Raw genomic sequence first — 15202 nt, 5'->3', positions numbered from 1 at the left:
CTGGGCTTTTAGCAGTTGTTGCTACTGCTACTGGTGTTGAGAAAATACTGCATTTTTATATTAAATTGTTTACTCAGCTAACTGTTAGATTGAATGCTTCATTATTGTTCTTCTTTTTGTTTGAATGTCCCAGGGATGTGAATTGATAACTTCTTGATCRTCAGTGTCAGAAAAATGCCTTGCTAATCTGCTGTCACACTGCATCAAAAAAACAATAAATCAAATAAATATGAGGTATACAGCTGACTGTCACTTCCCCCTCTGTGTCTGCAGAGAACCTGATTTATAGTCACACTGGTGTAAAACTAACACCCATTTATTTGCATTTTGAGGTAGCAACTCAGTAATCTTTAAAACATAATCTAAATCTTTGAGTTACATTTCCAAGGTTCTCTTTGTGTTCAATGTCCAGCCTGAACTATACCATGTTCCAGACTGGAGGATTCTGTTGTGTAGGTCTACAGATACCGAAACATTACATTTTAACAGAATATTGGAGAAGTAGGTGGGTTCAAAAAAACAKCAGAGTGCCTATTAATATAGGTTCTTCAAGCAGCAAAAATAATGAAGCCTCATTTCCTGCCTTAACCACTGCCCTGAAAATAYATCCATTTTCCCCTCAGATCCCCTGGGTTGTCACACTCTACTGTTCACTCCCTACTTTATGCCATGTTCTCTCTCATGGCTTTGGCTTTGGATGGCTAAGAGGCAATATCTGCTGGGATTAGTTCAAAGTTATATCTATGTGAATTTGCCAGCTGCCAGGGACATATTTATTCACTTCCTAATTGGTCCCTAGCTGTTGCAATAAAAATGCCTGAAGGCATAGAAATGCCTAAAATTCAGGCATAAAAATGAAATGCCTGAAGTCTGCTATACTTCAAGTGGGAGCATTTCTTTGGGCCCTTCTCTAGCTGCCATCTTCCCTGAACTTCACATAACTTAGTATCTTTGAGACATCTGTTTCTGTGCCAAATTCTGTTGAAATCAGTTGGCCATTCCTAACAATTGCCGTGGAGAAGACTGATGTTCAGATGCATAAACAAACAAATCTAAAAATTTTAAAAGAAAAAATGTGCAGAGATAAAAATTAATATAGATTATCCTGACTAATTCAGAATGAAACAATTTAAAGGTCAAATTTTTACTCAGGTAACAAAGAATTAGAAGCAAGATAGTAGAATTCTGCAAACCTTTTTTTTTTACTGAGTATCAGGTCTTGTTACCCAGACCTGTTATCCTTCACTGACAAGCTCACAAGTTAGAATGATGACAGCAACTATAATGAATAATGTATACAAAGTTCTTTAAGTTCATGTGACTTAAAATGACAGGAGATCTTGAAGCAGGAATGAGTTGAGCTCTTATAAAGTGTACTAAAATCTGTCATCTATGTGGATGTGAAAATTAGGAAAGAATGAGTGAGGAAGTACTCAGGAGCACCTTTTAAATGCCTGTCCTTGCTCTCATCTCGTTTGTCACCTCATGGATGGTGACATGCATCATTTGCCAGCTGGGTTTCCAGTGACTGGCGGTTCCAGGCTTTGCACAGAGATGTCCTTAGGACAGCTGCCATCACAGGCTGATCTGAGTGATTTGGTCAAAATTATCACAACCAAATGATTATGGTTTAATGCACAAAAGTGTATTTGATAATCAGAAACACAGACTATACCCATAGGAAGGGAAATTCTCTGTCTTAAAAAACTAATTCGTAAGATGGTATAGCAGTCAGGAGAGAGAAGTGCTTTTTTCTGAGATCTCGATGTCAGGTTCAGGCTTTGAACTTCATATTGATCCATGGATGAAGAGGAAAAAAAATATACAGCAGACATATTTAAAAGATCAAACCACTTCGAGCACCACCAGTAAGACCACTGTGCCCTGTTCTGTGACTCACACTTCCTGGAGGATGGAGCTACTGAAGGAAATTCAAAGGACAGGAAAAAAATGGTCCCAAAGGTCAACAATCAACCATTGGGATATAAGTCTTGTAGGAACTGATGAGCCTAGAATATTGGGAAAAGGTTGAAGAAATAATTCAATCAGTCTCTCTGGGTACTTATACATTTAAAAAAAAAGCTTAATGACAGGAGCCAGGGGAACTTTTTCAATCTTCTAGACAAGTAGCAGAAATGCAAATTAGACTCATTTAAACTTGCAACAAGGTGCAAATTTTTGGCACATCTACAGAAAAATATTGAAAAAGCTTTTCAGAGGAAATTTTAAGACATTATTTTGCTTGGTATATTCAAATTGTGCCAGTTTATCTGTCTGCATAGGACTCCAAATGTACCATATGTGCAAAATGTAATATTTACCTGTAATGTAACATTCCAGCTCCATCAGACACAAGTAGATATATAGCTGTAGAGCTTCCTTACTGATAATTTTGCAAGGAATATTGAAGACAAAGATATAGATATGAAACMTAAAATAATCCAAGCCTGCATGAGCTGGAAGCTAAAGAAATCTCCAGAATACTCTGAATATTCTTCAAAACAGTTTGTTAGACTTTGCTTCAATTCACATTATCTGCACAGTAGGCAAAACTATGGATTTTCTTTTGAGATGGAGAAGAGGTTAGTGATTGCTTTTCCCCTTTTTAACAGAAAAATAAGTCTATTTAATGAATTCTTGTGAAAATATATTGTAACTTTTTCATAGTAAAAGACACAGAGCAAAGAGTTTGATTGAAAGGAAACTTCTATGTCATCATGTACTAACATGAGCTAACAGCTCCAGTTTTTCCTTTGCTGAGTGGGATTGCACAAATACGAAATTGATTTCTTTCCCAGAGTGATACTAATTGTGTTTTGTCTCAGAGCACCTTATCAGACATCATCCTCAGCATCTGTTCAGAGCTTAGAGAAGTTTAAAAGACAAACWCAAGAAAATGCTACATATACAAAATATTTCTTAGACAAGTTGTGTCAAATAAGGTACTAACTTCAGACTTATTTTAATGTCCAAGTGGGAGAAATATCATTTCCTTAATGAGGGCTGAAATTTATCCCCTTTCAAARAGCCAATACGAGTCTATGAACCACTGAAAGCCAATCCTAAAATCATGACTTAAGGAGATTTAAGGGCCCCATGCTCTCTCTGTGTGGAGTCAATATTTTGTTTCCAGTGACCTGGTCCCATGTTATTGATTTGTAATAAAACTTAGTATAAGGTGTATGGGATATTTTTCATGCCAAAATGCACCTTGGCTTCTAGTCTTGTCTATTTTGGATGCTGGCCACAGATAGTGCAATATCTTAAAAAAAAAAATAAAAACTTCTGGTGTATTTGAAATATTGATTTTGCYCTCCCTTTCCCAAATCCTCAGCAGACATTTCTAGAGCCAGTGTGACACTGCCATTTTTAGATTATGGAACTCACTATGTCTTGAAAAAAAACACTCAGAAGAGATAGTTTGGATTTGCCAGATACTATTTCTGATRTGTTCCACCATATTGCAGCCCGTATGATCATTTCAAGCTGTTTTGCTTGTGGGATGCTGGCAGAAAACACGTCAGAAAGCTTGGTTAATAGTAAAAGAAATAAGTCTTTCACCAGCTCATTGCAGGTTTAGGATAATTGTCTTCAGCTATTTAGCACTGAGGGCTTCTGAGCAAAAAAAAACCTGATGTCCTGGGAAACATTTAATTTTTTTAATTTTGAAGGTYCATGAAATATTGTGTTCAAGTCATTTGAGCCCTACAGAACTTTAGCCAAATTAATGGCAGAAAACCAAAGGTAGATAAAGTCAAACTGAAAAAGAATGTATATTTTAAAAGTCAAGGCAAATATCCCTTGGAAATATGTTTTCTCCCTTGTTTCAAACTTTTGAATTCTTGTTCACTTCTTTGACCACAATTATGGGATTCAGTCAGTGTTCATGAGGCAATGCACTGTGACTTCTGTTTTTCACTGATTGTTACTGCGTAGTTCACTTTAAATATATCTTATTACTGAAGTATCCCATTTTTTTCCTGTTTCACTTTAAAAAATTAAGGTAAAATTTGTTGAGATTATGTTAAACTGAATCATAAAATGTTAATAAGTAATTCTTTTTTCAGAATTTATATTTTTCTATACAGGCACTGAAAATCTGTATTTGTGGTAATCCTCCAATTCTCCTGGGTGTTAGGTACATTCTGCTCCCACATCCTCTCATTAAATCTCAGGAAATAATGTGACAACCTTGATATTCTCAATATTCTCAGAGATTTTTGAGGCAGCCATTACACTGTAGGTCACTGGCAGGTGGCAAGGCACCCTTCAGAGGAAGAAGGGTTTGTAGAATTTTAAGGAATGTGCCATATAACCCCATGCTAGGGGAAAAAAAACTCTTCCTTGATGGCTCTGGAAGGAGCAGGTACAACCTGGCCCTAAATCCGTGACCATATGTACAGTTTGTGCATGCAAAAATATATTGAGGTGATTGGATGCGAGGTGTTGACTTTGGACTGCAGTCAGACACCCACCAGCTACTCATTTACTCTGCTTCCTCAGCAGGGCAGGGTGAGAAAAGAGAATAAAAAACCTTGTGGGCTGGGGWAAAGGCTGGGAGATATTTTACYGGTTATCACYGCAGGCAAAACAAATTCAGYTTGTGGAAAATTAATYTAATTTATTGCCAGTGAAACAAATGTGGATGGTGAGAAACACAGACAAATTAAAACAGGATTTTYCCCCCATATTCCTTTTTAAAAGAATCAACTTCACTCTTTCATCCCTGACCCTTCTGCMTTCTCATTCCACGTGGCACAGGATGATTGGGAATGGGAAGTTGCAGTCCATCCATACCAGTTTCTCTCTCCTCGTTCTTTCTCCTCACTTTTCCTCTGCWTCAGCATGGGATCCCTTCCTACAGGATATAATTCCTTCAAGATAAACCTGTTCCAGTGTGGMTCTCCACAGGCTGCAGTGTTCTTCAAGAAACCTCCATGGGCTGCAGAGTTTATATCTTCTTCATCATGGTCTTTCACAGGCAGAGGGAAATCACCTGCCCCACCATGGTTCTCTCCCACATTTKCCTGGAGCACCTCATCCCCTTCCTCTTTCACCTTGGTGCTTACACTGTTGTTCTCTCATATTTTTTCCCCCCCTCTTATTAGACGTTTTTTCCCCTTCTTAAACATGTTTTCTGGAGGTGCCAGCATGTTGAATGATGGGCTCAGCTGTGTCCTGTGGTGGTGGCTCACTTTGGAGCTGGTTGGAAAATGGCTGGAAACTTCTGTGTCTGGCATGGGACAGGCACTGACCTCTCCTCATAGAGGCCACCCCATGTATCCCCCTGCCAGCACCTGGGCATCTGACACCCAGTTAGAAAACAGTTAGAAAACCATTAGTTTCGTGGAGAATTTATGAGGAAACCAATATTGTTTCTAGCAGCACCATGCTTTYACTTCAACAGGTTTATTTCCAAATTTTGTACCATTTCAGTTCTAGTTTTGTATGGCTCCTCTGAGAGTTGTTACTCCAAAGTTTTCCTTTTTTGCCATTTTTTGAGATGTGGGTTCAGTCCACACCTTCAGCAATGCCAAGCCAGCTGCCCCTCGGTGGCTGTGAGCTGAGAAGGATGGCATACAGACCTTGGGGCAGGTGACACAAAGACTTTGTGAAAAAAACAAGAGCTAACACTAATTTTCTCCCTAGTCATGCTTATGCACTCTTGTAGACTAAGTACAATCTAGTTTGGGTTTTGGGGTTTTTTTTGTGTGTGTATTCTTAAATAGAAGAGTGAAATCATCTACATGGTACCTACTTTGTACATCCTTAGGTTGTTTTTTTTTTTTTCATGTTAGTATTTTTCCAAAGCATTTCCAAAATAAAGCACCAGTTGATCTTTTCAGATGCCATGGAATGAAAATCTCTGTGACTGGTTCCTCCAAGTCGATGAAAAATACCGGGATAAAATTTGTCCAGGAGCTGTGTGAGCAAAAGCATGTAAAAGCTCTACAGAAGAGTACAGAAATGTGGACCAACCAAAAGGTGGTTCCTCAAAAGTTGTAACAGGATTTTTTACATCTRTTAAACTATATCTTTTACTCCTCTTGGGTGGAGGGGAGAAGTGCTGCTGCTGCTGCTGCTGGCATTATGGAAGGTGTCCATGCACGCAGGGCTTCTTTGGACAGAACAGTGCAGCTGGAGCTGCCTCCCATAAGATGGGATGATGGTCATAATTTTACATTCAGCATTACATTGTCATGTTGTTTCTTAAGAGCCAATGGCAGGGGTTTGTTCTGCTTGTTGTTGCTGCATCCCCCAAATGATCCCTAAGCTACTTGCAGCAAGCTCAAGGCACTGAAAGCCCTGAAACGTAGAAATCATGGAAATGAGCCTGGAGTCAGTGGGTATGTTTGTGCTGCACATATTTCACTGGAATAAAAGATACCAAATTACCTAACAGACAAGGAGTCTAGCTGTGAAAGTACAAAAGTCTAAATTTCACTTCCTAACAGGCAAAATGATCTCATGCTGTCTTGCCAAGCCTGGCAGCACACAGACTGCATGACACACATGAGTACCTGATGGCTGTCACTGCAAGGGAGGGACTGGACTTGAACTACTAAACTGAAAGTTATAACACATCTTTAGTGGAATAATAAACTAAAAAATGATAGAAAAACATAATTGAGAGGGAAGAGATCACGCAGCATGTGAGCTGGTCACATGCATTAGCTGGTGTATTGTGGCAGCACGACCCATTCAAGTATCCAAAAGAGCCAATTCTACAGATTGATGAGAAGGCAGTGGAGCTTTTGGTGTTTGTGAAGAAAGAGAGACCTGAATTACTTACTGTGGTCTTTTGAAAGACAGAAGAGGACCAGTTTTCACGGTTCTAGTGGTCCCTGAATGCCAAGTTTCCTCACTTTATCTGTGTTGATTTTATTCATAGTTTCTAATACAAGTCTTGAAATAGTAACAAAAAAAACTGGGAAAAGAGTTTGGATTTAGRGGAAAAACAAAGGGAAACTGCTCTTGATTTTATCTTGAAACAAAATTRTGACCATCATCCATGTATTTAAAGCTATAATCAGGATTACTCCCCAGCAGAAGCTTCTCAAGGCTGTCTAACAGTTAGATTTGCTAAGGTGGATATGACCTTGATTRCAGCAAGAGATAAATCATTAGGCAGGTGTCCTGTACAGATTAAAAAACTGCTAAAATATATACAACAAGTCAAACTTTTGCCAGTTAACCTTGATCCTCTATGTAGAGTCCAAACCACTACTGGTGAAAAAATTAGGAGTTGGTAAAATGAATAAGTTGAAAGAAACTCTTCATATAGGGAATGTTTCAAGACTTTTAGTGCAATGGTAAGTTGTTGTGGAGAGCTAAATTAAAGAAGCAGCTGRAAGCTGTCTCACCAGAAGTGCCAATTGAAAGCAGCTGAGTGGAATCATGGRAGAAATTATTCCTCAACATTCTAGCATGTTCTATGAGTACTGTGTAACACGTAAGCAAAGTAACATCAGGCATAATTCTGACTTACATTTCAACAAGGAAGAGTTCCTGTCACCTGTTATGCTGCATTAATCCACCTCAGTATGCAGCAGGTTAAGATCAATGTTGGCAAGCTGATGAAACCACCTATGTTGCCTTGAAAATACCCAGCTGTGAATGAAGCCTGTGGYAAAAATTGGAAATTTGAACTACTGGAGACTCTTCCTCAGACACTGACACTCCCRTGTTTGTGGGGAGCAAGCAGTCTGGGTGTAAAATCACAGGACTGGGACTCAAGAAAGAAGAAAAAATCCTTTTCTGACCTCAGGCAGCTTATTTCAGCTGAACAGAAAGCCTTTGATCTTGATTTAGGATARCTAATATATGACAAACCTGCTGACGTGGGAAAGTAGCAGGATTATTTTGGCAGCATGTTTATGTTATGGAGAAATAACCCAGGTGAGGGCAAGAGTTTATRTTGTTAGCCCTTTAGAAAATAGGAACACATGGAAACAGTGAGATCCATCTTTAGATTTCATCTCACAGTCTTGGTATGGGAATGAGACCCRTAAGCATGAAACAGGTACTGACCTCCTGGACATGTGGTCCTTGATGTGACCAAAAGCTGTCCTAAAAGCATTTAAAGCTTTCTGTGTACTAAACCACATATGGGGACACAGAATTAGTGCAGAAACCCACAGACCATTGTCAAGCTGCYTGCAAGGCTGCCTCCACAGGAATCTTTAGCTTGTGCCTGTGCTTGCAGAGCAGTGTGGCAAAAGCTGTGTAAATATAGCGAGACATTTTCTGAAGCTGGAGGGATGAAGTCATGGTAGGCTGTTTCCTAAAGGACTAAGATATGAATATTAGAGATCCTTGGCTTTGGTTCAGAGAAGCACCTGGAAGCTCGGATGCRTGTAATGTCACTTCTCCAGCTGAGTAGGAAACTCACAAAATAGRCTTTCTTAAAATAATGTTTCAAAGTCTCACATTCCAGGCGATGTTGTCATGCCCAGATGTCCTGCTGAATTTGGTATTCCTGCTTTCAGATGAATTTACTCCTGGAAATGGTGAGATGAGTACAAGTTTAAAAGGAAGGATGAAGCAGAGACAGACRCCTTGGCAGGAGTTTGATTTCTGAAATCAGGTTGAATGTCAAGGAGCACTTTCTCAGATCAGTTCATTCATTTGTAGGGTTTCCAGCTGACTCGAGCTGTTCWGTGCTTATGCTATAGATTTTATGAGCTGATATCATTAGGGAAAAAGTCATTTATGGACCTGAATATGCCTTTACTGTTTCAAGTTCAAACCAGGAGTTAAATAAAATTCKTGTGAGAATGAGACCCTTATTTTTTTCAGCTACACCACAACTGAAAGGTCATGTTGTGGGATATAATGCAAAGGCAGAGGTGTCAGTAGGATACAATTAACCTGAGGTGTAGTGAGAGGTAATATAGAAAACGCCTATGAAATGCAAGCAGTTCTATTTGGATTACTCATAAACAAAGTGTTTCAGTCAGATTTCTCACAAATGCTGTTGAGGAGAATTTCATTGACTATTCATCTAGCTATTTGAGCTTGCTTGCTTCTTTGGAATAATATTACATTTGTGAAAGTATTCATCTCTGTATACATTCTCTTTTCTCATATATATGTTTGCTTTCACTTGTAAAAGTCATGTTTATGGGGTTTTTATCTTGCCTTTAATGAGCTGTAGCTCATTGTAGTGTGCTATGTATTATATTTAGAGCATAATTATAATTATGTATTACATTTAGAGCACAGAAATGCCACAATAAAACCCAAGCACATATCATATATGGAGAAATTAATAATTTAAGAAGAGAAAATAAAATTATAATTCAATCAAAGCAATTCTCTTATTTGTTTATCAGACAGAAAGTCTGATAGACTCTTACTATTTTAAGAATATCTGCAACTCATCTGTAATTAAAAAGTTGTCGTTTCTTTTTACAAATAATATAATTAAGTCATGCAAACCATTCACTGAATAAAAGAGGTTAAATTGTATTTTTCACTCAAAACAGATTATAATTAGTTCCTGGCAGAAAGCTGTTCTGATACAATGCACTATTTTCTTGCTATTGTGGCTATTGTTGATGTGCTATGCTACAAAGGCTGAAAGTAGGTATGTACACTCCCACTCCTTGCTGGGAGTATTTCAGGTTTTAGAGTATTTAAATTTAGAGTATTTCAGGTGTCCACTTTAGAACCATATAAAAGCATCATTTGCCTGATGCAAATTTTTCCCAGGAAAACCTGCATTTCTTTCCTCTTCAGGACAGAACTTTAGAGATCAAACTGTGTACTGCAGAAAATGTTTAAAGGTTCAGCTTTAGAAAAGAAAGAAACAGGAACATGCTTTTGTGCTTCCGAAGTCCATTTTGGAGAATTCCTGGTTTCCTGCTCTTGTAACAGTCTGTAGTGGATGAGGATRTAGTTGCTTGTGTACATATTCACTGGGAATGGCTATATAATTAGCCATCTAATTTCCAAGATCAAGACCCTAAATACAAGATTCTCATAATGCAAGACAGTGACATGCACCAGAAAGCTTCTGCAGTACCCAAAAAATGTGCARAGATTGCAGATGAGCAAGTGGGAAAGCTGGTTCTTATTCTTCATGAACAATGACTCCACAGATCATGTCCAATTTCTGTTTTTCTGAGTGGCAAATAAGCCTTCCTGAGTGCAGAAGTCAAACCACCTGCATTGCTAAAGTTTTGGGTTGATAGTAATAGAAATTTCTTTTAGTTCTGCTTTTGAAATAGGGATAAAGAGGTTTATGTGAACATATACTCAGCAAATGCATCGATGTGTTCTAATTAATGAATTATCTATTCAGTGCTACAATAATTCACTTTATTTCTAACCATTCCAAATGAATTATTTATATAGTGACTTTTGTTAGCAAACTGTCATTTGCATCACTTTTACATCATTCTTCTCATTATTAATTTACTTTCAATAATTCTTTAGTGCTTGGTCTCATCAATAAAGAAAAATGGATGGAGCCAATGAAGCTTTTAATTTTATCTTAATTCTGTGTCYCTAACACCATTTCCAATATCCAAGAGCAGATGCATAATATATTAACTGGCAATGCTTCCCTTTTGTACCTTCCCTTGTCTCCTTTTCTTTCCTGCATGCCAGTATCCCTGAGTTTGCTTTGCAAAAGCAGAGGATGATTCCTTATTAATGGCTATTTAAATAACAGAATTACATAGCTATTGTACTTGCTTCTTTATGTCCTCGACAATGACTATGAATTAATTAGCATTAGAACACTGGAAATTCCTATGAATTTAACATTAYATTCTGTGTGCATTGTTGAATGATTTTACACTTCCTAATGCAAAACTGATGATAACTCTCCAAACCTCTGGGGGAGTGTGTGAGGTCATTAGAGTTAGATTTGCAAAGAAAATACATGGATTTCTCACTCACATTATTTTTTTCTGTGCTGACAATGCTGTTCTGGAGTTCTTGTTCAGAGAAGCTTGTTTATATTGAAAGATTCTTTATCCTATTCAACTGCCTTTCCCAACTTTTCATTTCATGAAGTGAATGAACTGAGTTTTTTCAATACTTAAAACATTCCTACAGGAAAATAAGAACTTACATTTTCAGCTCCCAGGGTTGTCATCAGAGATAATGGACACAGAAAGGCAGCCCAGTGTGAAAAAGCAAATATAYGTGTCAGAAATGAAAACACCAATTTACACCATGTCTCCTTCCTGACTTCATTGCTGATAGCTTGTTTTCTCCATGAAGGAAGATTCCAGAAGTTACATTAGTGTTTTGTCATGCAGGCATCTGCATGGAAAGCAAAATTAGGAGGTTTTATTAAAAATTCTCTCCGGAATCCTAAGTCCGCTCTATATTTCTGCTGACTGTTTGTTATTATTTTTATTTTTTAAACAAAAGGGTTTTAGATTCATGAATTCATGGGAGCTCACAACATTATTAGCACCCTGCCGGAGAGGGAGGAACACTGGCAGACACAATCTCTCCTGAAAGCAATGAATCTCTCTGTGCTACTTACTGAGCAAAATCTTAGTGTGTGAAGCTAAGTGAATTGTTTAAATAGATTTTATTTCCATAACCTACTTTTTTTTTCTCATTTAAAATAGCCTTTTTTTGTTTTTTTTCAAAGTACATAGCAACATGTATTTAGGCTTAAATTTATCATTCTGTATTCATACAATTTCATAAAGTTTGTAATACTTAAGTAATATATTCTTGATTGTTAAGTTCTAAAGAAAGCTGTTTAATATAGAAGAAAAATACTGGCTGTGCATCCAGAACCAAAGGCTGTTGAAATGATTRAACAGCTTTTAACAGCAGACAAAAGAAATATTTTCTTCATGTCAGTTTGATTTACTTCAGTAACTAGTTCAAAGTTAAGGAACTGCTTAGAAATAGAATAAGCTGAAGCATCATTATCTTTAAATGGTCTATGAATAAATTCTCAGTCTGGGATGYTGAGACTTATGAATTCATTCATTAGCTGTATGTAAAATTAGCTTTGGTAATAAACCAGTTTTAAGTATAAWATGTTGGATACATTTTTCCTCTGTATATAACGTTTATTGCAATTTTATTTAAATAATAAATACACTTGAAAGGCAGGGATTTTGCATTTCAATTGCAATTCTCATTTTTATCCAAATCAGCTTGATACGAGTCGTAAGTAAATAAAAATTAATCTTCTAGTAAAGAAGAATTATCTTTCATTTCTAACAGAATGCTATGTAAGTATTAAACATTTGAATATTGATGCTGAACTATACCATTTTTGAAATGGGAAGGTGTTCTTCTTGTAGTGTATGGAAGCAACAGATTAGTTCTATAGATAAGAATCAAACTCCCTTGAGGAGAAAAGAATAATACACATTCAAAAGTATAAAAAGGTCAATTTTTTAAAAAATTGTTTCATGATTTTTGTATTTTTACAAAACGAGCGCTTGAAATCCTATGAAAAATAATTTCATTGAATGCTTTAAATAGTTGTTGGGTTTTAGTAAAATATTATCGCTTAGGGCCTTGTAAGTTGGCAGTTCTTTAATATATAGGAGATAGAATGGCTACATAAATTAAAATACATAGCCCCCTACTTTAGGAGCATCTTTACTCACAAATTTAATTCAGTAAAAAATTTCAACATTTCTAAAATAAATTTGATCTCCAGCTGGAAGAAAAGAAGTTCTGACATTTTCTATTTATTAAAATTCTGTTTAAAACTGGTGAAAATATCAAAATGGGCATTTTTTTCCCCCTCAGCAAGAGTAAAGCAGACAGTTCAAATTTTGATGTAACAAGAGCAATGTAGATTTATTTCTAACATGTTGATTTATGCTCACATTGTTGATGATTTAGTTTATATGTAGATGATGCTGGCATTTTAATCAGAAAGGCTTGCTTGGTTGCTTAATATTAGACTTCCTTATGACTTACCAAAATAAAAAAATTCATATTCATTCTTGAAAACAATAAYGGCAGTAGGTCCCCTTAAATCCCACAGCTGACAGAGACACTTGCTCAAAGTTGGGAATTAATTAATTTGTTTCAAATGCGTRATTGCTAGAGAAGAGGTTCAGAGTGTGGTTTGACAGCTGCTCCTGTTTGTGAGTACCCAGCATTGTAARGGCAATGAAATCTCAGCAGCAGAATTCCATTTCTCTGAGCTAAAGGAAGAGAGGTTTTATTTTAGCAGTGGTGGAGAAGGTATTTAAAGCAGCAAGGATCACACTGTTTCCAGCCAAAGGCTGACATTCTAATTATGCCTTAACTGCRTCTCCTGTTTCCTCCTAGGTCTTACTGCTGCAGCATCCCTCGTATCCCTGGCTTGGGCTTTGGCTTCCTACCAAAARGCCCTCCGTGACTCCCGCGATGACAAGAAACCCATCAGTTACATGGCCGTTATAATCCAGTTTTGCTGGCATTTCTTCACCATTGCAGCAAGGGTCATTACTTTTGCTCTCTTTGCCTCGGTTTTCCAGCTGTACTTTGGGATCTTCATAGTGCTGCACTGGTGCATCATGACCTTCTGGATCGTTCACTGCGAGACGGAGTTTTGCATCACTAAATGGGAGGAGATMGTTTTCGACATGGTCGTTGGGATAATCTATATCTTCAGCTGGTTCAATGTCAAGGAAGGCAGGACACGCTGTAGGCTTTTCATTTACTATTTTGTCATCCTTTTAGAAAACACTGCCTTGAGTGTTCTGTGGTATCTGTACAAGGCCCCTCCGATCTCCGACGCGTTCGCCATACCAGCACTGTGTGTAGTGTTCAGCAGCTTTCTAACGGGCATTGTTTTTATGCTAATGTACTACGCCTTCTTCCACCCCAACGGACCRAGGTTTGGGCAGTCACCAAGCTGTGCTTGTGAGGACCCTGCCACCACCTTCACCCTTCCCCCAGAAGTGGCCACAAGCACACTGCGCTCCATCTCCAACAACCGGAGCGTCACGAGCGAGCGGGATCAAAARTTCGGGGAGCGGGATGGGTGTGTGCCTGTGTTTCAGGTGAGACCCACTGCACCGTCCACACCCTCATCCCGACCACCAAGGATTGAGGAGTCTGTCATTAAAATCGATCTGTTCAGGAACAGGTACCCAGCATGGGAGAGACAYGTGTTGGACAGGAGCCTGAGGAAGGCAATCTTAGCGTTTGAATGTTCCCCCGCTCCTCCGCGGCTACAGTATAAAGATGATGCCCTTATCCAGGAGCGCTTGGARTATGAAACTACATTGTAAACAAAGCAAAAACACAGCTTGAAGAAGCTCCAAAGTGACAGTCCGAATTAAGGGTTGACAGTAGGGCTGTAGGAAAACTAAACTGCATACTATGAGTAGAGCAGCAAGCTATAGTGTTCTTAGTCTGGCTATCATCATGATTATCATTTGATCCACTGTGTGCAGTCTGTCTGCAGGACACTCATACAGCAGCAMCGTCTGAAAGCCTCAAAAAAACCCCAAACCCTGTCCCACACATACAAATCAGTTGCATCAGCTGGGGGAGTTCACCCACGACCCCTTATTACGAAACTCTGACTGCACAGCACTTACAATCAAACCAAGAAAAAGGTTCTGACCAGAGCTTTCATCTTTAGTCAGTAGTTCATTTAATTATAGAAACAAATGATTGATTTTTCTATAATCAGTGGCAAAAACAAAAAAGTATACCTTTTCAAAAATAACAAAATTGTAGCACACAGTGTTGCTGTTAGGAAACTGTTTTCTGGGGGGGGAAATAGGAGCTTAGTAGTCTTCAACACTCCCATAAATCAACCATTCAGGTTAGAATAGATTTGCAAAATAGTTCTTAATTAAAAAGAAACATCATCATGTTTATAAGGCTGTCAATGGAAAATAAACTAAATTCTGATTTGTTAGGTCATTAAAATTAATACTACAGGACTGGTTGTTTTCTGTGGAATTTGAAAACCTTTTTTAAATGCAATTTAACTTACTGATGTTATTTTCAACAGAAACTCTATGCAGCTCACTTCTGGTTTTGAGGATGAATAAAGAGCTCTAGCACGTAGTGATATTCATTAAATGATAATCACGATTCAGTGTTCAATTTGAAAAAAAAAAAAAAAGGTAAAAGAACAAGGAATTATAGTTTTCATATTCTAAACTTTTTGAAGGACCCCATTCCAATATTTCAGAARAAACTACAAGGAGCTGAACACACTGAAACTTCTCTGTTTCAGAACTGAGAATGCATGATT

The 15202-nt window shown here is 37.8% G+C and overlaps 1 protein-coding gene across 1 annotated transcript in view; it reads left to right on the top strand.

Annotated features, from left to right (window-relative positions):
- XKR4 (XK related 4) overlaps positions 1 to 14243 on the top strand; it is a 209531-nt gene extending 195288 nt beyond the window's left edge. The window contains exon 3 of the mRNA XM_057366595.1: positions 13276 to 14243. Within this exon, the coding sequence (XP_057222578.1) occupies positions 13276 to 14222 (947 nt within the window). The 3' untranslated portion in view covers positions 14223 to 14243. The remainder of the gene's footprint in view (positions 1 to 13275) is intronic.
- Positions 14244 to 15202: the final 959 nt, after the last annotated feature.

Source organism: Malurus melanocephalus, unplaced genomic scaffold, assembly GCF_030028575.1.
Source record: "Malurus melanocephalus ecotype Western Australia unplaced genomic scaffold, MMel_1.1 scaffold_69, whole genome shotgun sequence".
Lineage (NCBI taxonomy): Eukaryota > Metazoa > Chordata > Aves > Passeriformes > Maluridae > Malurus > Malurus melanocephalus.
The sequence above is the reverse complement of the archived record's forward strand: the minus strand, read 5'-3'. Positions and strand labels throughout refer to the sequence as shown.